At 33.2% G+C, this 24674-nt stretch overlaps 2 protein-coding genes across 5 annotated transcripts in view; one reads left to right on the top strand and one right to left on the bottom strand.

Annotated features, from left to right (window-relative positions):
• The window catches only part of LOC129799524 (NADP-dependent malic enzyme), a 150910-nt gene that overhangs the window by 111780 nt on the left and 14456 nt on the right, over positions 1-24674 (bottom strand). The gene's annotated exons all lie outside the window — the stretch shown is intronic.
• The window catches only part of LOC129799522 (serine/threonine-protein kinase D3), a 47221-nt gene that overhangs the window by 19327 nt on the left and 3220 nt on the right, over positions 1-24674 (top strand). Inside the window, exons 4-10 of one of the 4 annotated variants that reach the window (XM_055843477.1) lie at positions 12280-12424; positions 12539-12688; positions 12784-12962; positions 18553-18787; positions 18881-19082; positions 22890-23520; positions 23848-24376. In XM_055843477.1, the coding sequence (XP_055699452.1) occupies positions 12280-12424; positions 12539-12688; positions 12784-12962; positions 18553-18787; positions 18881-19082; positions 22890-23520; positions 23848-24376 (2071 nt within the window). Of the gene's footprint in view, positions 1-12279; positions 12425-12535; positions 12689-12783; positions 12963-18552; positions 18788-18880; positions 19083-22871; positions 23521-23847; positions 24377-24674 lie in introns of all 4 variants that reach the window. The other 3 variants (XM_055843474.1, XM_055843475.1, XM_055843476.1) reach the window with 3 other exon arrangements.

Genomic DNA, 24674 nt, shown 5'->3' with positions numbered 1-24674 from the left:
ATTAGCACCAATCATGACAATCAATACATAATTTAATCAATCTTCACCTATAAATATTCAAGTTCTTGTGGTGAATAATATTTATGACATTCATATGCTGAGATTAATTAATAAGAAGAAAAAGAATGAGAAGAATTACTCAAGGAGACACTAAAATTATTTTGATATCTCTTACGAGAATTTTCACCCTTCATGTTGATAAACTTTTATTATCCACTTCAACTGTGTCCTTGAGTATCCTTGAAATTTTATTATTTAATCTTTTCACGTCAGACGCAATTTTTTGCTGAATCATTTAATGTACTTTATGAAATCTGTAAAAAAAAAGTTATGACTTTTTTCGGGAGCACTTAATATTTTTATGAGGAAAATCATTATTGAAAATAGTTGTTAAGAAACAATTCACTTGGCAATCGATTGCCAAGAAAATGCCACAAGTGGGTCTTTTGGGTTTAAATTCAATCTTCAGCAAATTTATCAATACCCACATAACCCATCATGGGCATAGTGTTTCAGAATTCAAATCAACTCGAAATGAAGTGCACATCGTCAATTTTCTTAACCATCTTTGGGGTTGCTCATAGAATTTGTAAAGTTAGTTACAGTTGCTTGGTACAGTTACAGTTGATGGTAAAGTGTTCCAGCTTTGCGGAATGCTCGAACACACGAGATAGAGCTCTCGCTGAATTAGTTTTTCGCATGATCTTTTGGCGCTTACTGGTCTACAAGAAATGAAATTGATTCATAAATCACAAAAGCATTTGAAAATCCAAAAAAAAAAATCCGTACTTAACCGATTCATTACCGATAAAGACCAATGCAGCTGGGTTCGAAAATTCAATACCTCTCCAAAAAACCAAATTCAAACAAATCAGTTCAAAAATGAGCCCTTCAAAGTAATTGACCTTTGACCTTTAATAATTCAAAATGGCGAATTTTCCGGTCATAGGTATGTTGTGACGAAATGTTCACCTGGACTACCTCTAAATCTAAAACATATCCAAAAATGAAAAAAAAAATCGCACGACGCGTTTTCGAGCACTCCCAAAAAACATGGGTGAAAAAGCTTGGGCTAATTTAAAAAAAGAAAACCAAAAATACATGGTTTTGGAGAGAATTAAGGGGGGAGCGGGAAAGAAAAAACGCCCGGAGATATTGTTTTTTTTTTGTCATCGAAGACCGAAAGTCGATATCTTTTACCGTTTAAGCTTCAGGACGGTGACAAGTTGAAACTAAAGACGATTATTATAACTGCTCTCTATTTGAGTTCGAGCAGTAAAATGTACCTATTTTATAACACTTAAATTAGATTTCTTAAAAAAACACAATTTGAATGAATTTGTGCCATTCGATTAAAACTTCACTCGAAGTTATGATATTTTTCGAAATTCTTTTACTGCTCGAACTCCACGGAGAGAGCAGTATATATAATCTCTCGATTTTTCACCTCCCCCCCCCAAATTTCCACCTTGCACCCCCCGGAGACCAATTTTATCAACAAATCTTGGAATCGGTTCCAATCGGTTTTGAACCGGTAATGAACCAATTCATATTAATAACTAATTTTTATCTGAAAATCAATTCTATTACTTTTAAAACTATTTTGGGGGATCTTTTTAGTGATTTATGAATCAGTTCAAATTGGTTGGGAACCGGTAAACGGTAAATGATGCGAAAGTACTTTAGCGGTATAGCATCGAAGTCACGAGTTCGAGCATTCCGCAAAGCCTGAGACGCTTTGCCCCACCCCTTTTGAAGATCAATGAAAATTATTTTCAAAGCTGAGTCGAAGTTACCGACTACCTTAAAATAACTATCCTTCAATGTCTAAATCTGTCAATTAAAAGCATTAATTTGACCTGTGGGGCTGTATTGATGTATGATTTTTTAGCATAAATATTTCTAAAGGAAACTATGCTTTAAGGTAATATAATTTAGCTCTACAAAACAATTGGGGAGCTAAGTAAAATAATTGTTAAGCCCACCTTCCTTAAGAAATTTGCAAACAAAAATCGTATCTCAAAATAGTCCGTCCTCGCCCTACGTCGGCTATTCAGAAAGTCATGGAAATTAATAAAAAACATTTATAAAAATATTGCAAATATGAAAAATCATATCAAAAAGTCTTCAACAAAGCATTTAATCTAGACAATAAAGATACATGTACTTCCTTTAAAATACCTTCGGCATGGTTTGAAAGAGAATTTTGAATCACTTTTGTAACTTCATTAATTCATAATCTTAAATACTTTGTTGTATCTTTTATAACATTGAACCTACTTGAAATTGAAATTGAATGAAATTTGAACACCTAGGTAAATCCTTGTAGAAAAATATAGATTAATGATAAAACGCCATATTTCTTGCATACATTAAGTAAATCAAATCCAGTTGTTCGGAAGTGCGGGCGTCCGAAAGTCTGGAAGTTCGAAAGTTCAGGTGTCCGGAAGTCCCGGTATACGGAGGTCCGGACCGGAAGTCTGGAATTCCAGGTGTCCGTCATTCAATGCTCCGCAAGACGCTTCGAAATCCGAAAAAGAAATAGCCACGATACGGTCGAAACTAGTATAGTAAAAATTTCTTTTCTTTGGTTTTCGAAATCGATCTTCGAATGTTTAGGGTAATTGCGGATGTAAACGTTTGGAAATTGTCATGTTCAAAATTAAGAATTATTGGAAGGATCATTTCAAATTTACTGAGACCCTAAGTTATGCATCTCCTACTGTTTGAGTTGGGATTTACAAATAAATAGAGAAATGTATTTTTTCTAAAAGCTTCAGGTCCCCAAGACTATTAAAATATCACCCCCTAGAGAAGAAGAATGTAGATTATATGTAGAGGGGGAGAATATTTATGTATGTTTACTTCTCTTTAAAGTACATGCATTAAATTCAACCGATTTTCTAACAATGTACTGGGTACTTTGTGCAAAGATAAATAACTCAGGTGTTTCAACTTTTAAATCCAATTATCGTCTTGGAAGCAGTAAATAAAGCTAAATAACTTTGATAATCAAAAGTATGGAGAGAGCATGACATTGTAACTTAAAACCATGTTAAATTTATCATCAATTTACTCTTGAGACGAGAAGTCAATGGCTCAAAAAAAGAAAGCAAAGTCAATTCATTAGATGAAATCGAAGATGGAACCTCAAGGGTGGGCGTATTGAGCCAAGAAAAAAAGAAAGAAAAAAAATATAATAAAATAATGGGGATATTTCGTTGTTCATCTCCTCCACTCCCTTTGTATTATTCCTCATTCTATATATTCCACTCATGTGTTACACGTCACAATTTCACATCTCCTCTCCATCATCAGCCCCACGGCTATTCCCACACTACCTTCCACCTTCCGTGGTCTCTTCCATCTTCTCATATTCTCATCCACTTTTCGAGTCAGTCAAGTGATGGGTAGCTTCTTGAGCCACGATGACGATAAGAAATATATTATAGATATATGGCAAAAGAAATGAAAGATTTTCACAGAGTGGGAATGATTGAAAGAAAAAATATGTCAATGCTAACAGTTTTATCTAATCAAAGAAATTCCACCAATGCGAAATTCTGTGGCTACGACAATATCTCAACGTAAAGTACAACTCAAATAAAAATGCTTTTTTTAGCTTTGCTTTATTAATAATCACGGCTATTGTAATGCTGCTGTTTGGTAAAACCACTTTGATCGAACTCGTATTATAATACATTATGATCATGCCTAATTCCGAAAACAATAGCTGTTAAAATCAATCCGTTCGGACGACCGTAGTTCGGTACATGTTCAGTTTATTAAGACATTGCAGTACATTTTTCTTTTAAATCTGTTTACTGAATTGTAGGAATCTTTGAAAATATAAGTTCGAACTTTCGAAAATCGGTTTTTAATATTTGTAAAGGAAATTAATGCAAGGGACATCTAATCGATATGAGTTTGATCGAGTTTGATATAAATCTTTACAGGTCAATTTTACAGGCTATTTTATAGGCTAATGTTTTCGAGGATCATCCTGAGGATCCTGGGTATATTTGAGCCCAAAATAGACACAGGGATCAGCTCGAAAAATGAGGATTAGTGTCAATACAAGAAATCTATTAAAATTTACGAGGATTAGCGACGTCAACGCCAGTGGCAAAAATATAAAACTTCAGTTTGGGTGTTTTTTGGTACTCTTCGAAATGTCAATTGCGTGAAAAAAAACATGGACAGTATGGTACGCAATGTTGAAAAATCTTAAAATTCATTAAGATATGAGTAATGGGAAGGTCAGAGTGCTCCTGACTGTATGAAAAATGCCCTGATGTTTCACTTAAGAAGTAATTCAGCAATCATAGTCAGCACATTTAATAGAAATTTACGCAAAAAACGCTAATCCTTAATCCTAAATCTTCAGTGTCTGATTGTTTGGACTGATCTTTTACTGCCAAAAATTTCGAGTTGAGCATTCTCGAGGATCAGCCTGTGTCTATTTTCGGCATAACTCACTCTCCCTACGAACACTCTCCTTTGTATCCCTTTGTAGTAAGAGAAATAACCTCGTCAGATCAAAATTATGAGCATTACAACTTTATAGAAGAACTGAGGGCCAATTTTTGAAATTCTCACTCGCACCCGCGAGCTCTTTAGTCGCCGAGAGAAATTTACTTGCACACCCCGGAAATTCTTGAGTACGAGCAACGAGAACTTTATGTTATAAAGAAGTCGTTACAGAAGGATTTGAATCTACGGGGTGTGCGAGTGGATTTCTCTCGGCCACTAAAGAGCTCGCGGGTGCGAGTGAGAGTTTCAAAAATTGGGCCTCTGACTTCTATAAAAATCTAAAAATAAGTTTATATTCTAAGTCGATTTTTCGTTATATTAGAAGCCCGTCTGAGGCTTTTCTTAAACTTTCCACTGTACTTGAAAATCGTACAACCTTTTTCGAAACGTAGTACTTAAGTTTTGTTTTTGTAAATAGACCTTTTGATTTCTTTCGTACGCTATATGTCGACAATGTTTGTTTAACAAATCTGTCACAAATTCCTTGTACGAGTCCCGATCAAAACCACGAAAGTTAAAATCTCGAAAACTTTCCTGAATGTAAAAATATCGAAAGGGCTAAAATTTCGAAAATCAAAATCAATGGAGAAAAATTCCGAAAGGGGTAAATCCTGGATCGGCCGAAATACCGAAAGCCAAAACCCTGAAAATGTAAAACAAAAAGAAATATTCTTGGCAAAGAAAAATTAATAAGTTACGAATCATCTTGGCATTTTCGATTTTATTTAAAAGAATTTATGATTTGAATAGATTTTTACCCATTCAGGATTTTGATCCTTTCAAGACCAGATTTTGATTTTTCGGTATTTCAAACCATTCGAAATATTCGAAAAATAAGCTTTTCAGGATTTTGGATTTGTGGACTTTTGACGTTTGGAATTTTGGCTAACACCGTCCACAAACACACCCTATTACAAGTTCGAGGTTTTTGAAAATTCAACTACAAAATAGATAATTCTAACTCAACGAATTCTTTTCAAAAATTAGGCTATTATAAATGAAAGGATTCTCTATTAAAACTTGAAAAGGGATATTGAACGTGATACCTTACATTAGTGCAATTTGTATGATAGCAGAAGCTGATTTGTTACAGTATATAAATTTCTTTCTGGTTTTAGTAATTGTTTAAAATTCATAATATTCATTACAGGACGAACACCCTATTCGCCCTATTCGAGATGGGTTACAAATTTGATTCCCAACTAAAGAATCACTGCTCCCACAACCCAAATCGCATTTATCACAATAGTTCTTTTTGCAATAGCATTTTCAAGTGTATCGACATTGAAGGATACTGAAATTATGGTTTAAGGGGTGTGTGCATTTTCACTGTTTGTACTACAAATGACGTAGACATCAGATTACGAGGAAAAACAGCAAAAAAAGAAGTTAAGATAGAGAAAAACAAAAATGAGGAAAAATCCAAACTATACTTCATTTCCAACACATTCGCACCAAATTGATAAGCATTCACAGACCATCATTATCACATCAATATAATGTACTTTGAGTTATGTGTAAATTGGCACTTTAGTGCTTAAATTCTCTGCCGTCAAAGAGGCACGAAATACCAAAAAAAAAAACCTCAACATACAAGTAGTGAAAAAAAGGAAAACATATTAAAACGCTTGAGGAAAATCACTTGTGATATCATACAGGAAATTAATTTCCCATTTTTCTTTTCCAAATAGTCAATGTGAAAAATTTTCCAAGGAAGCAGAAAAATAACGTTGAGAAAGAAATAAGAAAATGACCTCCATGAGGGACAAATTGCTACAACAATTGATCACATTCGAATGAAGAATAATTCACATCCATTCGATCTCAATTTGAGATTGATTCATTGCACGGAATTCGTGATTTCTTGAAGAATGCGAAAGATATAAAAAGACGATAAAGTATACTTTTGTATGAATTTTTTCAGAGTTGAATTCATTTCGACTTGTCAGATTTGAATGAAATTACAGATTTTAGAGAAAGATCAGGAAGTTACAGTATTAGATGAGTTTAAATACTATCACAGTGGTAAAGGCATAAAGTTTGGAGGGGCATATTTCAGTTTATAATGAAACAATTAGGCGAGCAAATTATTGTTGGAAAGCTTTTGGATCATTAGATTTTAAAATCTGGACTATCGGACCATCTATGTTCAGGAAGTCACTTTTTGCAACGTCATTTTTGGCCAACTATTTCTGGAACCAGAAATGACGCTCGATAATTCCATGAATAATTTGAAAGAGAGTCCCAAAGAGTATATAAATTATTTCAGCGTTATTGAATGTATTAAAAATTACAGGACCGGAATAACCGGAAGAACCTAAATGAGTTAGGTAAAAAGATACATGAAAAAGAGAATGTTGTGATAAAAATTTCTGGATTTTTTGACCAGTAAATTTTCAGCATTAAAAGTTCATGTATTAAAGTCCCTCGAAATCATAAAACTCTAATATAAAGTAGGAGAGACTGGGGCAAAAAGTCACAAAACGGATATTTTATTTTTTTACAAGCTACTCGAGCGCTTCAAAAATTTCTAATTACACACAGAGAAATTTTAGTGGAATGACAACTCCAATTGGTGTTGCCGGACACACCAACCTCAACCCCAAAATCAACTAACCCCAATTCGGTGTTCAGAATACACCAATTGGTACCAAATAAGCAACCAACACCGGCTTTGGGTTTCTGAGTACACCAATTTTACACCAATTATTAACACCAAATTTAGCGTTGTTGGAACACCATTGTGGATTTTGTATCACACCATCTCAAGAAAATATGTGTTCGTTTAACACCAATAAAAGTGTGAATTTTCCTCCACTTTTTTCAAATATAACGATTTTTTTAAATGCTCCCATATCGAAATCCATATCCTTATCGAAATAAAATAAATGAAACACGGATTTTATATATCTGATAAATATTTTTAATAGAAGAATTTTTGTACAGATTTACATTAAATATGATATAACATTATTTTTTTTATTTTTTAATCACAATTTTTTATAAAGTTTATTTACAGTCCATCACAGTTTTTGTTTTATTAATAAAAAAAATAAATTATAATTTTGATATTTTGATTTTAAGATATTTTATACAACCGTGAGGATATTTTTGTGATATTTTATACTTCTACATAATTTAAATTAAATATAATATAAAATATAACATTCTTTAATAATATTTTTTAATCACATATTTTTGTGAAAAGAAGTTTTAATAATATGAAAAATCACTTTTTTATAATTTACCTGGATCGGTGGGGTTCTCTTCCTCTTCGAAAATTTTCAACTGGGAAATTGTATATTGAGAAATCTTTTTGAACTCACGAGAGGCACGAGAGGTTTGCAATCAGCATACAACTCCTCACAATCAAAATTAATCTAGAAATAAAGGGAATAAAAAATAATTTTAATAAAGTAAATTAATAATAAACTGAATTATAAAATACTGTGATAATATTTTGAAAGATATATATTAAAAAGAATATTTACCAATTTGCAAGCGTACGAAGTGGCCAAAATCGCCCATTTATCTTTCAATTCAGCAAGAGGGAAATATTTTTTTCCCATTTGGACATCACAGTTGAAGTGGAGCTTAAAGCAGTTTCCTCATCTGAAATACATATAAAAAGTATATTAAATTTTCAAGAAATAAACATTTAATTTTGTGTTAGAAAAAAAAATTATACCTTGTGAAACAAAAGATTGAGGAATATCTTCCTTATCCTCTTCCTTCTTTTTAGAAGCCTTTTTGTTACTTCGATCGATTTTCCTTTTTTTTATTTAGGAATGTCTAATGTTGCTAAATTTGTTAAAAAGTGATCCTGAAGGCTCGACATTTTTCGCCGCAGCAACATAGTAAGTTTCCTAAATGAAACACGAAGATTTTCTTATTAAAATATCTTTTTTGTTTTAATATTTGAATAGAATAAAGGGTTAAACAAACTAAAAACTAGAATAAAAAAATAATAAAATCATGCATAGTTCTTAAATTAAATTAATTAAAAAAAAATGAAATTGATATAAATATAATTTCGGTTTCAAATTACCTACCTCAGTAAAAATCTCCACGGCCCCAAGAAATAAGCGGTTGAAAATAATAATGGTGATGGTAAAAATCTCGTCCTTTTTCAATTTCGTTGATGAAGATCTTGCACTTTTTCTGAGACATCTTTCGAACTGCCCTTTTAGACTCCTGCCTTTAAATTCGCCATTCGCAAAGTTTGGCTTGAAATTTTGCAAAAGAAATATCAGTAAGAATACATTAACACAATTTAAAAAAAAAAAATATGTGATTTTTGAAATCTATACTGAAGGGTAATTTCCTGATATGGATGAGTAATCAAAGGGTAAACTCACCAAGAAATCTCTGCACAATTTCCACTGGAAACCCCCTTTGAAACACAAGATAAAACACTTCTCCACCGAAATATTGTTTAGATTAAATAAAATACTTTTCGAAAATGCATTAATTAAGACAATCAACACTTGAGATTAAGCAAAGAAAATTGCGTAACATCACTTCCGCACTCTTCACTGGCCAATTTGTTACTGATGCAGCGGGGAGGGAAAAGAGCACACGAAGGATAGTACAGAACACCAGATGGTGTTGTGACAGCACCTTAATAGAGAATTGATGGTGTTACTGTTGCACCATTTTAGACATTTTTGTGGCGGTGTTTTTGCAACACCGCCAAAGTATTTCATACAACACCTTCGATTCAAAACTTGGTGTGAATTTGATGTGAATGGTACAACGGTTGGTGTTCCAGCAACTCCAACACCATATTTAACCCCAAATTCAACACCGCTTTCTCAAAATCACTTCTCTGTGTGAGCGCAGTTTTATAGGAAATTTACCGCTCTACAAATTTGTGAAAGTCAATTTCCTCTATTTTGTAAGGAAATACGTTTATCGAGCCATTTTTTAAAGGTAATTTTGTGACTATTCTCAAAAATGCTGGGGCAAATAGTACCAGACATTGGGTATTATCATATTTTGATTCGTTTCATTACGGGCTTCCGTAAATTTCGAAAAATACCTAGGGGGCGTATTTTCATAGAAAATTTATTCATTAGAAAAGTGAGAAAACGAGAAAAGCGCATTTCAAGCTATTTTAGAAAAAAACACACAAAAGACTGCAAATCGTTTGACCAATGCAAACAACAAGCGGCGAGACATGATGATGATGACGTTTCTTTTCAGCGTGAGGCATCAGAAATTGCTTCGCTTTTTTGTTACTTTTTGCTCTATACCTTTTGTTACTTTTTACCCCAAGTGGCCATTTTGAATAAAAGGATTTCTGGAGAAAAGAACTTTTGTGAAATTCTAAAATAAATAGCGGATTCCTATTCAAAAAATCCAAATTATATAGAAAATATTCACCTGTGCATCAATTTTGGAAAATAAGTAGGTAATAATTGTTATTTTCTGCAAGGAAAATATTTTAAAAAATAGGGCTAAAAATTTCGATATTTTTTATTTTCTAAATTCCTTGTTCGAATTCTAAGAAACTTACGACATTGAAGAAGGTCTATGGAGGCTATCTATAGAAAAAAATTTGAGCCACTATCTTTTTTTCCTTGGAAGACATTGAATTTTTAATTTTTCGATTTGTGACTTTTTGCCCCAGTCTCCCCTACCTTAAATAAAATTTAGCACATAATACCAAAATGCAAAATCTTGGCCCGTAAAGCCCCAAATATACTCAGGCTGATCCTTGAGAATATTTAGACCATATAATTTGGCGAGAAAGCATCAAGTAAAGGAAATTTTTGCAAAGAACCTCAAATACGTGATATAGAGTCCTCAATGATTGTCAGTTTGGGATAAATCTTTACTGTAAATTTTTAAAAGCCCAATATTCTACAAAATATGATAAGATATGACTTAAAACTTGAGATACGTAAAGTGAATTACAATTTACGTCCGCTATATTAGCCTGATGAACCCGAGAGACTAGTGAATGACCATTAAAATTAATGGCGTATTACTACGTAGGAAAAATTCATAGAGAAATTAGTTTTATTGCCAGAAACTTGAAGAACTGTTTCCGAAGTACTCAATGGCATTGTCAGATTACTAACCCGAGTCACGGTAACTATAGCAGTTCGTGAATTCGATAATCCAGGTATCCATGAATCTGTAAGTGCGTGACCGGAAATCCGGGAACCTTGACATCTGGGAGTCCGAAAGTCCGGTGACCGAACATCCTTGTATCCGAAAATACAGGAATCCGGAAGTTTGGGTGTCCGGGAGTCCGGAAATGCGAAAGTCCCCAAAAATTCAACTTATAATAGAATTTGTGCACTCCAAGTTGCTAGCACCCCTGACTTGCACTCATTCTGAGGTCACCTGTACAGAATATCAGCTACCACAAGCTTATCTGAGCTCATCTTTGCTTCTTTTACTGCTCGAACTCAAAGAGAGAGCAGTTATATAATCGACTATTTTTTTCAACTCCTCACTGTTCTGCAGCTTAAACGGTAAGAGATATCGACTTCCGGTCTTCGATGACCCCTCCTCAAATGACATTATCTCGTACCCAACCACTTTACTTTTCCCCCTCCCCTTTCGTACGTTCCCTATCCCTCATAAATAGGTCAAAAATGAGGTTTTTCCAATTTTGCAAAAAATTGGCCCAAGCTTTTTCAATGATTTTTGGATATGTTTTAGAGCTGGTCCTGGTGAACATTTCGCCCAAACATACCTATGGCTGGAAAATTCGCCATTTTGAATTATTGAAGGTCAAAGGTCAAATACTTTGGAAGGCTCATTTTTCTTTTTGGTTAAATTTGGATTTTTTAGAAAAGTATTGCAAATTAGAACCCGGCTGCATCGGTCTTCATCGGTAATGAAACGGTTAAGTACCAATTTTTTGATTGTGAAATGCTTTTGTGATTTATGAATCAATTTGATCTCTAGTAGATCAGTTATTCCAAAAGATTATGCAAAAAGCTAATTCACGGTGAGCTCTATCTCGTGAGTTCGAGCATTCGGCAAAGCTGGGACGCTTTGCCATCTCTTTTTTTATTACAACAGCCCTACGTAGTTTTTAAAGCTTTGTTGTTCATTTAGAGCTCTTATGTTAATTATTCGTGTAAGAAATTATTTGATTATTTGTCGAAACAAAGGATTAAATGTCATAGTTGTCAATATTAAATACTTTGACAGCTGTCACTTTCAATCATAAATGGCAATTTAAATAAAGCATCCATTAAATTAATATCAATTTAAATGATAATCAGGAATTGCCATAACAATACTTTTATGACACTAATAAATTGTCACAAATCCAATTTATTTTGAAAATTAGCTAACCTTGAAATATTTTAATATATCCAATATCTCTCAGCTCAGCAGCTTTTCATCACCCATTACCCAATAACACTTCAATCAGAAACAGCCATTACAAATTATTCTTTCACTGCTTCAAAATATCGATTTATGAGTGTGATTTGGAAATTCCATTAACATTCTTAGTCAATCGATTGGGCTAAATTCCATCCCCATTGGAGTTCAATTGGCTAAAAGGGCTAAAGGATTTTCATCCATTTATGCAATAAGCATTCCAAAAAAAGACAAAAAAAAACGAGATGAAAATTGTTGAGAGATTGGAGATTGTGCTGTGAAATTGCGAATAAAACTGTGTGGCAAAAAAAAGCTAAAATAACTCACTCTCAGTGAGTGATGGGTGGAGGCAGGAAGAAACATTAATAACTTCCGGTCTGTTTTTCCTCATTGCAGATTCCTGAAAATGGCCTAAGCCACTTGGCAGATCGTCTTCTGTTATTTCGTCATGACTACAATAGCCCAAATGTCCTCCAACTGGTCAATTCGGCGGCGGAAATTGTTGATGAGACTCTCATTGAGATTGTTCTGACGGCAAATGGTAAGATATTTTAGCCATCTTTGCACATTTACTCTTGAAAGAAATTCACATTTTCGCTCTTTCTCTTTTTTTTGTTCCCTCTGTCATCGCGAAAAAATAACACATCAAAAGCAGCTCTACCATATTCCAGTGGGAGTATCAGAGAAGATATACCAACAGTTTATCCTCATTCACTGTCTGTTCACTCCTACAAAGCACCCACTTTCTGCGATTTTTGCGGTGAAATGCTCTTCGGACTCGTCCGACAAGGACTCAAATGTGATGGTAAGCAACTCTTTTTTATCGCCATTGCAACTGGCAGAATTGAGAATTAAATTCAGTGGAAAAAATACCCTATTTCCATTCTTAAATCCATGTAGGATGTGGACAGAATTACCATAAAAGGTGTGTTGTGAAAGTTCCAAACAATTGTCATCGATCGGCTGATCCCACACGGAAAACTTCCACACTACAACCACCACGTTGTCCATCCGGTTGCTCAAACAACTCCTCCCTCGCCGACGATCAATCAACCACAACGGGCTCGGGATCGTCTTTGGTAAGAAAGATGCAGCAATTGATGAATGACATTAGAAACTGATATTAATACCAACAATTCCGTGTTGGCAACCATTCCAACCTCCAGTGTGATTGCTTTTTAATCATTCCGTCCAATTTATAACTTTCTCTACTACATTTAAAATACTCAGAAAAAAACACCTTTTGATCCAGGAGTAATAGCATAATACTGTTCTGTATGATCTCAAGATATAACTGCATTTTTTTGCGACAAATAAATTGATGTCTGACTTTACAAGTCAAACAAATCGATTGAACTCTATTTTCAAATGGTAAAAAAGCAGATTATTTCAGTAGAAAGAATACAAAGAATATAAATAGTAACGTAAAAAAATCCGCTAGTACTTGTAAGTGAATTAATTGAATGAAATTAAATAATCATTAGCTTTCCCAATAATGCTTAAAACGAAATGCTTTAAAAACAAAACTTTATTCTTAGAAACGTATTCAGCTTCATGATGTTATTTTATAAAACAACTATAGGGGGACTGGGGCAAAAAGTCACTAATCGAAAAATTCAAAATTCAATATCTTCCAAGGTAAAAAAGATAGCAGCTCAATTTTTTTTTCTATAGATAGCCTCCATAGACCTTCTTCAATGTCGGAAGTTTCTTAGAATTCGAACAAGGAATTTAGAAAATAAAAAATATCGAAATTTTTAGCCCTATTTTTGAAATATTTTCCTTGCAGAAGATAACAATTATTACCTACTTATTTTCGAAAATTGATGCACTGGTGAATATTTTCTAATTAATTGGGATTTTTTGAATAGGAATCCGCTATCTATTTTAGAATTTCACAAAAGTTCTTTTCTCCAAAAATCCTTTTATTCAAAATGGCCACTTGGGGTAAAAAGTAACAAAAGGTATAGAGCAAAATGTAACAAAAAAGCGAAGCAATTTCTGATGTCTCACGGCGAAAAGAAACGTCTTTATCATGTCTCACCGCTTGTTGTTTGCATTGGTCAAACGATTTGCAGTCTTTTGTGTGTTTTTTTTTCTAAAATAGCTTCAAAAGCGATTTTCTCGTTTTCTCACTTTTCTCGTAGAGAAAACGGTGTTTTACAAAAGTGTAGATGAATAAATTTTCTATGAAAATATGTCCTCTAGGTATTTTTTCAAATTTACGGAAGCCCGTAATGAAACGAATCAAAATATGATAATACCCAATTTCTGGTACTATTTGCCCCAGCATTTTTGAAAATAGTCACAAAATGACCTTTTAAAATTGGCTCGATAAACGTATTTTTTTACAAAACAGAGGAAAATTACTTTCACAAAGTTGTAGAATGGTAAATTTCCTATAAAACTACACTAATTAGAAATTTTTGAAGCACTCGGGTAGCTTGTAAAAAATAAAATATCTGTTTTGTTACTTTTTGCCCCAGTCTCCCCTACTGATCCGAATATCTGTAATTCCTGAAAATTTCTGGTGACCTAAAAGAAATTCGAATCCAGCACACTTGTATCGCACTTGTCGTAGGGCATTTCTATTAAGCTCAGCTCAAAATCATTTTATGCCACGCCCCCTTCATATGCCAAAATCAAATGAATTTGATTTTGGATGTTAATAAAACCGCATAAAAAACTATCTTACTTGGCGACTTGGACAAGGTTAAAGCTTCCCATACTCTAAAATAGCAAATTTATTTAAAAATTAATATTTAAAAATAAGAGAAAACTTTTGATATTTTTGAAAACTTTCAGAAATCATAGGGAAATGTCTAAATTAGATATAAAAATTAAATATAAACAATTTGAATTCGTTTTGGAAATCATTTTGAATTATGTTTCCCAAATATTGTTTTCATGAGATAACAGATAAAGAAAAAGTCATTAAATATAAAATTTTTAAAATGATTTTGGGTCCTCACACAAAAATTATAAAATTTAAAGTTCAAAAATTTTGAAGTCATTTGCCTAAATTTCCTTTCTGAGTTGATATTTTCGTAAAAATCTGAACCGATAACAAATTAGGGAAGTTAGGCCATATGGCAAAACAGTTCTAAGGCACACTTACCACTTAAGCTGAGAGACAACTTAGCGTAAATAGTATCAAAATAGATCAGAAGACATTTCCATCAGTTTCTGAATAATCCGAGTCTCAGCTTAAGCTGAAAAACGGTTTAGATAGTGGGAAACAGATGTGAATTTAGTCAAATCATTATTTTGTTTATAATTATGTTAAGCTGTCTCTCGGTTTAAGTCGTAAGTGTGTCTAAGACATTAAGGCCGGCTTCAGACTGGAGGTTTAGCCCAGTTCCCGAAGGTCTCAAAAATCTTAGTAACAAGCAATTTTATTGATTTTTCAAAATCTAATGAAACATTTGCCCTTAATATTCAATCCTAAACAACAATTCCTAAAAAATCATGCTTGATGATGAATTACAGGAGTTAAGCCAGATTGTGAAGCCCGTATAAGCCTGATGCGCGTATAAGGATTAGACATTAATGGCTTAACTTCTTCAAAAAAAAAATGCATTAAAGAAAAAAAATTGACGCTAACTCTTCTTATTGAAGATCCAAGCCCTCAATGCATGATAATTTGAGGTACATCTTTACTGCCAAATTTTATGCGCTAAATATTTTGGAGGATCAGTCTGTGTCTACATGAGTTCTTATACAAGCTTCAACCCTAAAAGCTTAGTCATATGGCTTATCTACTGTAATTCCTTGTAACGTAACATTTTCGGAAAAATGTCTAACAATTGGGTATTAAGGTCGAATCATCCACTATATATTGAAAAACTAATTAAATTGTTTATTAATTAGGATTTCGGGCCCTTAAGGAACTGGGCTAAATTTCCAATTTGAAACTCGTATTAGGGTTTAGTCATGTGGCTTAACTTATTTATTTTCTTATTCTAAATTTTGACTAAGAATTAAATTTTAAGACTAAATATGATCCATTATACGGGATTCTTCAGACCTAAGGCTTAGCCATATGGCTTAACAGCTCTAATTTCTTATCAATCAAGATTTTTTGGAAAAATTAATTTGAGGATTGGACTATTTAAGGAAAATAATTCTATAAAATTCTAAAAACCAATGAAATGTCTTGCTATTTAGGATTTTGAGAACATCCGGAAATGGGCTAAATCCCTAGATTTAAAGACCGCTTTGTGGACTAAGTGAATGCTATGAGGCTTCGAACACTAGATAAATTTCTCATATCCCCTTAATGAATCTGACCTATCTGTGGCATATTTTAATACCCCAGTCTTAAGTCACACATTTCCTGAAATAATTAGGTTATACGGGCTTCAGGCCTAAGGCTTAGCTATCTGGCTTAACTCCTCTAATTCCTCATCAAGCATGATTTTTTTAGGAAATTGTTGTTTAGGATTTAATATTAAGGGCAAATGATTCATTAAATTTTGAAAAATCAATAAAATTGCTTATCATTAAGATTTTTGAGACCTTCGGGAACTGGGCTAAACCTCCAGTCTGAAGCCGGCATTAGATTCCTTAAAGGAAGATGGGAAACATATAAAGTGTTTGAAGCTTGAAGGCCTTTTCCCTATATTTCTTTTAATTAAGATTTTATTTCTCATCGAACGATTTAAAGAGAAAAAAAAACCACTAAAATTGCTTTATATTTAGGACTTAGATTGATTCTGGGGTTAAATATCCAATCTAAAACTCGTACAACCTGTATAAGGCTAAGATGATTTTTTTCTCCAGAATGCTTCATAGCAATATCTGAGTAATAGAGAACCATGAATTCCTAAAGCCGCCTTGTGTAACTTATACGTACACAATAACTTTTATAAATAGAATAGCACACTGATAAATGATTTAAAGATTTTTGCAAGAATTTCTATTGAAGTTTCATTAGGAGCCTTTTAATGATTCATTATAAGACCTCGAAAAGTTTTGCTTTAATAAGACAATCATTTTATCTCCTGACTGGCTTTCGAGAACACGTTAGTCACATATATTTTTAGGGTTCTATGAATATTTAAAAGACTAATTACAAGAGTTATGGAGGATTTCAACTATTATTATGATGGAGTCTTCTCAAAAGATTTATTAAAAAAAGATTAATAAAACTTAAACATTATATTAAATTATTTCCATGCGCAAAAAAAAATATCTCGCAAAATTGTTCGTAAATGTTTGTGAATTCCTACCTGGGACTTATGAAATGCTCATAAATCGTATAACCCACACAAAAGTTCTAATTTTGTCCTTTTTTTCACAAACATTGTGCGCAATATGATCACTTGACAAGCATTTTACAAACATTTGTTCTTTTACAAACATTTGTTCGTAAATATTCGTAAACACACAAAAAATGTTCGTAAAATTTTGTCATTTGTTCGCAGAGCTTTGAAAAACAAACAAAATTATACGAACAAATATTTGTAAAAAAGTACAAACTTTTATAAACTTTTTTTTTGATATAGTTATACGATTTAAGAGTATTTTATAAGTTCCAGGTAGGAATTCACAAACATTTACGAACAGTTTTGCAAAATATTTTTTTCTATGTATAATTGCAAATTAGATTTTATAAAATAACGTCTAAAAGTCAAATTCGTGTAATAAGAGTACAAAAGCTGTATCAACTTGAATATTTGTCTACGAAATTTGCAATTTAATGAGATTCAACATGATTGCAAAGACCTCAGTACACTAATAAATTTATGTGGTTTTGCGGTTTCCCTAAAATTACATTAGCATTATAATTTAGAAACTTTCAAATGCATCAATTTCCTTGCTTGGCAATAAATAACTCTTTATTGCTACCTTGAACCTGGAAGCTTTGAGTATATACAAGCAATTAAAAGCTTACATCCCAAGCCTACAATACGCAATAAAGACTAGTGATTTGTTTTTTGATTGAATGACGAGTATAACAATAAAAAGTACATAAATTTTTAATGGAATAAATATTATTGGGCTGTAAATTAGCATTTTAGTCAGGATAAGTTACGCAATATTGACCAGAATTTATTTAAACCTAAGATGCAACGATGATTTATAACTCCTTAATTATCTTTTACCAAGAATATTTTATTTTTTTAATCTTTAAAAATTTAGAATTCAAGGATGTTGCAGTCATTTTATAGCAGAACTTCAAAATGAAAAAAAAAACACTGATTACACTCTGCGCAAAAATTAAATTTTCGTCACTAAAGTAGAAGTGATGCGCGTGCCTTTGAAATATAGGAAGTGCAAATAGAGAATCTCTGTAAATATTGAATTACTCCTGGATCAAAGGAATATATAATATTTTTGGTGATGGGTTTACAGTGATAAGATCTGATAAAATGTTTTTTTTTCTTTTCTTTTGGTTATTATATCTGCTGAATAGCAAAATTTTTGTAAAAAGCAATATTTTTTTATTCAATAAAAAATTGATTAACAAAATTTATTTATTTTTTGTTTTCTTTTTGGTTTATTTCCTTGGGTAATAATTGCAGATCTTGTCACTGTATGCCCTCCCCATAAACACATCCCTGGTCTCTTCCAAAGTTACCCGTATCTTTTTTTGTTGTCTGATAAGAAAATGTGCTTATTTAGTGTTTTCTTGCCTTTTTCTCCCTCAAAAAAAAATAATAATAGTTGAATAGATCCCCAATTCCGGGCCATTCTTATGGCAGTACCAATTCCGGACGAATAAGCATACCACATCGATTCTTCCTGCATTCATACACACGACCCACAGTGTGTCAATATTGCAAGAAACTCCTCCGTGGTCTCTTCAAGCAGGGTGTTCAATGTCGCGACTGTCACTACAATGCTCACAAGAAATGTGTGGACAAAGTGCCAAAAGATTGTGTTGGAGATTGCTCAACTGGTTAGTATGGTCCCAAATTGACTGGAAAAATATTAGATCCCAATTTTCGAGAAATGTGACAATATTTCACGCATATTTTCTCTCCAACGACAGATACATTTGCTCCAGATTTAAATGATAGCAGCATAAGCAGCGAACGAGAGTTAAGGGATGAATTTGAAGATAGTGATTTCGATGACAATCCATTCAGCAATCACAGACAGACTGTGCCACCACTTAAAGTAAATGGGACCATTCATGAGCCCGAACTCCTCGACCTCCTCGATGCAACTTCCGAACAATCCCGCCAATCTAGGTGAGTTTACCCCCCTAAGCTCAAAGAATTACCATACTCAATCTAAGAACAAATAATGTGAAAAATACTAAGATCAACACGCTTGAAGGATTTTGAAACATTAATTCAACTCCGAAAGAAACCTTCAATGTGATAGACACTCTTTTCAATGCTAATCATCACAATCCACTAAAGCCATTAAGTATTTTCCAATAGCACCGGGTTTATTGTGCCTGAAACCATACAATTGAACATATTTTATAGCTCAAGGACTCCTCACTAAGAATATTTTCTATCCATTAGTTTTATTCAATGCATTCAGAAGCAGTCTAATATTTTAAGAGAAAAATTAATATCAGAGGAAAAAACAATAAACCCAACACATAAAAATTATAGACTTCTTTTAAGAATGAAAATGCTGACTTACAGGGTAAAAGATGCTATTTCAAGAAGAATAGTATAATCGGAACCCTAAAAGAAAGCCGTAACATAATTTAATATCACATAAAGAGATTAGCATAAGTTTTTCTGAATAAGTTCCACCCAAAAATAATTTTACGTCACGCCCTTTAAAGATTTATAACGAACTATATCTGCAAGTTTGGAATTTTCAATATTCGATTAGAATACTATATCATTCGATTATTTTGTTTGAGCAGAATCCACAAAAGCGGTATAAGAATAAGAATAATATTAATGTAGTAGAACTGTAGTAGAAACATAGAGGAGTTGGAGGGAGAAAGCCCATCCTGACGAAGACTCTTCTAAGCCAACGATACTAATCAATCACAGTTCAGCTGGGGTGGTAACTCTCAGGGGTGCTATAACGGCAGCTAACCTCAAGTTACGATATTTCTGTAATTCCGCTAGATGGGATAGCTAGAGCGTAGCTCTCTTGGAATGGGCAATTGAGGCTCACTTCCGGAGACAAGCGATGAAGGGTGCTCCAGCATGTTCTAGTGTGGGCCCGTGGCAATTCTTGTTACATTAATATTAAGAAAACACAGAAAGAGACGTGTGTAGTATGCCGAATTTTAAATGGAAAAATACATGTGTTGGAAAGAGCATACACTAGTGGAGTAATACGGTCAGTAAAATATTACTGTATTGTTTTCTGAACTTTCTGAATCATCTGAACAGCAATTCGAGCAATTTTCCATGCGTACCAACTTTGATTTGGTCAGTTTTCAAGGGTTTACATGTCTGGCAACTTTGTACGCAATGAGCAAGTACGAGAGAGAGGCAAGATGAAACATTTGCTATCTTTTCTTGCCGTATTCGTAATTCACAAAGCATGAATTTTAGTATTAATCTTATATGCGACACCACGGTCAGAAAGCCTCTACTCTTTATCTACTGTCCATCACGTAATATTTCTCTATGTTCTAAGTTAGCCTCTCAATTTAAGTTAAATATTTAATCGTACAATTAAAGAGATTTACCATTTTAACAGTGCTATCACCGCTATCACACTAGGAATTTTGAAAATAAAGTTTGAATTTGAATTGAATCGCTCAATAAAAGTTCGAGAACTACGTGAATTTTGATTGTGAATAGGGTAGTGTGCCAAATTTCGGCCAGCTTGCAATTTCGGCCACCTTTTTTGTTCCTCGAATTTTCATGAATTTTTAGTTTTTACATACTCCAGAGATTATACAATGCAAAAGAATAACAAAAAATGTAGCTTCGACACACGAGATGACGTGAAAAAGGCATTGGAAGAATTCCTAAAGGGCAAGGAACTATGAGAATGAAGGTGGCCGAAATAGGGCACCAAAGCTATGTCTACGTCTACATTTTTATTCATTTTAAAATGTATTAAGAATGATTTTCAGAGTAAATAAAGACGATAAACTCTCTACAAGGTTCCAAGCAACATTCCTTAAGAAGAAGGAATAAAAAAATCAATTTCTATTAAAGATGTTACACTTGGCACACTTATCCTATCTCTGGAAAAATGTATGATATTACTTAAAATATATTTTGTGAATCACTTATCTGTTATGCAGAAGGATCCCCAAAGCCAGAAAAAAGAATTGTATAGTCAAAGAAATGGCTCCTTGAGCAAGCGACTATCTATCACACGGTTTTCTTGAATATCTTTGAAGACAATCTACTGGAGATTGTCTAACTCACCTGACACGTAACAATTTCCTGATTGTAATTTTAGAGGAACATAGCGAGTTACTTCCCCTCAGTTTATCATAAATCCACTGTATATTTTAGACCAAGAATAATTTTCATTACAAGTAAATAAATTTAATTTGAACAACTTGGTTCAAAAGACTACTAGTCTGTCTGCTGAAAATAGAAATTATGAACAATTTTAACATGATAACTTACTCAATCCAAATTAATTTAAGCAGACACATTTATGCTATTTTAGTAGCACATTTAAATATATTTTTGTGGACCAAATATCACATTTTATCACTAAATAATTATTCAAACACAATTCATCTTATTTTTAATACAAAGTAAAGTATGTAACAAATTATTTTGAATTAAATAGAAGAATCATTGTGTGATAGGACAGTAAAATGTTAATGGCACTTCTTTTAGCAAAATGTTTAGTATTTCAAGATTACAAAGGTTCTTATTTTCCATTTCTTAAATTAAATGGACAAATACGGTGGAGCAAAGCATAATTTGATTTTGCCATACCTCCTCGCAAGATATGTCCTCTCATGTATATTGTACAATTTTCTTAAAATATTTGGTTTTATTATAATATCCAATAAGATTGTAATAGGAAAAGCTGGATAATGGAAAGTTTTTAATATATTATTATACAATATTCGATATATACGATCGTATATATCGAACATGTATAACACAAGTCTTATTGAGGGCGTGGTCTATTTTTTTTACGGACTAGGATCCTTCAAGTACAGTTCGAGGTTGAATTAGCTCTGATTTACTCAAACTATATTGTAGCGCTTTCTTATTTATCACGGAAAATTCAACTTTAATATCTGCTAATAGGTGTGTAACTTTAATTTACGATATCAAATTTGGAATATCGGCTTAAATCTGTATTTTAAATCTGGCATCGTACATATCCCATCCTAACCTAAAGTTATGTTTGTTGCAAGTTTATATAGAAGGTTCAATACTATATCCCTTACGGCAGAGGTTTAAACAAAGTTGGAACCAAATATAGTTAGGCGGCATTAGTTGTGGCCTCTGTCTTTACTTATGGCCTCCTAGCAAAAAATTTACAATGCCACAAAATGATTTTGAAAAACTTCAAAATTCAAAATAAATGATGTGTTTTAATAGCACATCACTTTTTTTGGTTTTTGGAATCATTTTCTGACAAAAAATTGCGATGAGGCTTTAAGTAAAGACAGGCCATAAATAAGTAATGCGCAGCCACCCTATACGTTATAATTTTTTCTCAAAGCTTTTATTGTTCTGTTAATTTTATTTTTAGTTAATCTCAACAAAGCCCCTTGGCGGGCGCTTTCAATATATTCAACAAAATAAATTTATTACAGAATTCAAAAGGAAAAGAAACTCTTCAGATTAACATTTTAGTGCCATCCAAAGTTATCTAAATCGTATAAAATATAACGATACTCAGATGTAGATTTTATAGTTGAATTTGTAATTAAGAATCAATTAAGACATTTTTCATTAAGACAGGGAGTATCCATTACGTCAAAACATATCAAACACTTAACTTTTAGGATACCATTATGGTATCCTACCATATAAAAATGATAAATTTCATTGACGAAAAGTGTCTTCCGAATTAGTTCAATATTTGTTTGCTGTTGTCTTCTAATTATTTTTAACCTACATCAGTTCTTCATCTTCTCCAAGCGCCAACATACCCCTCATGCGAATCGTCCAGTCGGTAAAGCACACAAAACGACGTGGTGACCGGGCTATGAAGGAGGGCTGGCTGGTGCATTTCACCAACAAGGATAAAACTGTTAAGCGTCACTACTGGCGCCTAGATTCAAAATCCATCACCCTCTTCGTATCGGATCAGGGCAGTAAGTACTATAAGGAAATCCCACTCAACGAAATTGCTGCAATCGAAACAGCTCGAAGTCTTGTGGGTGATGTTTACCATTGTTTTGAGATAAGGACTGCAAATGTCGATTATTACGTGGGACAAGACCCCTTAAAAGATGGAGAACTGATGATCCTACCCCCACCTGATAGTGGGGTAGGGGCTTATTTGGCCAAAAGCTGGGAGACTGCCATCAAGCAAGCCCTAATGCCCGTGACCAAAACTTCGGCGACTGACAATGAAGAGAATGTTCAAGATATGGGACAACTCTATCAAATATTCCCCGATGAAGTTCTTGGTTCTGGGCAATTTGGAACAGTTTACGGTGGAATACACCGCAAGACACATCGAGAGGTTGCAATTAAGGTGATTGACAAAATGAGATTTCCAACAAAGCAGGAAGCACAGCTTAAAAATGAAGTTGCTATTCTTCAGGTAAGTTTGTGCCATATCTCATTAAACATACATAGGGGTTGCCCCTATACAAGTCTCAAAAATAAAGTTTTGAGATGCTCAGTCAAATTAGTCTATAACTTTACTAAATCAATAGTTAAAGGTTTAAAGCATGAAAAAAACCCAAAGTTTACCGAATAAATTCTTTGTAAAAGACATTTTGACAAAAAAAATGAATACATCAAAGTCAGATAAAAGCAAGACTGACATGAAAGAATTTTCAATAGCAAAAATACCTCATAAAGTGTGCAGAGTACCTAATTCATATCTTTCTCCCCCTTTTTTCTTCCCTTTTTTTACCCTATCTAGAACATCTCCCACTGCGGTGTTGTGAATTTGGAGAGGATGTTTGAGACGCCCGAGAGAATTTTTGTTGTGATGGAAAAACTGAAGAACGACATGCTCGAGATGATTTTGTCAAGTGAAAAGGGAAAATTGAGTGAACGAGTCACAAAGTTTCTCATAACACAAATTCTTGTTGCACTTAAGCATCTACATAGCAAAAATATTGTACATTGTGACCTCAAACCTGAAAATGTTCTTTTGTCGTCTGACAATGAATTCCCTCAAGTTAAATTGTGCGACTTTGGCTTTGCCAGAATTATTGGGGAGAAATCTTTTAGAAGATCAGTTGTTGGTACACCTGCTTATCTAGCACCTGAAGTTCTAAGAAATAAAGGATACAATCGATCATTGGATATGTGGAGTGTTGGTGTGATAATTTATGTTAGTCTCAGCGGAACTTTTCCCTTCAACGAGGACGAAGACATCAATGTTCAAATACAAAATGCAGCTTTTATGTATCCACCAAATCCTTGGAAGGAAATCTCTTCAGATGGTAAGAGAACAAGTGAGATACAGTGGCGGCCAAAATAATAGAATCACTTTGCAAAGCTTATATTTTTTTAATTTTTGTATTTTTTCCCAATTTGTTAATATAGGGGAAAGGCTCATAATTTTAAACAGTTTCTTATTTTGGACACTTTGAGGGTAAAATTGGACACTAAAAATAAATTGATTAAAATGATGGACTTTTATTCCAATATTTGATGAATCAGGGGGGTGACATTAGCTCTGAAAAATGCGACCAGTTTTAGTATAAATTTTTTACAATTTTCGTACACATTTCACGAGAT

The sequence above is a fragment of the Phlebotomus papatasi genome, chromosome 1 (genome assembly GCF_024763615.1).
Source record: "Phlebotomus papatasi isolate M1 chromosome 1, Ppap_2.1, whole genome shotgun sequence".
NCBI lineage: Eukaryota > Metazoa > Arthropoda > Insecta > Diptera > Psychodidae > Phlebotomus > Phlebotomus papatasi.
This window is presented reverse-complemented; position numbering and strand designations above follow the sequence as displayed.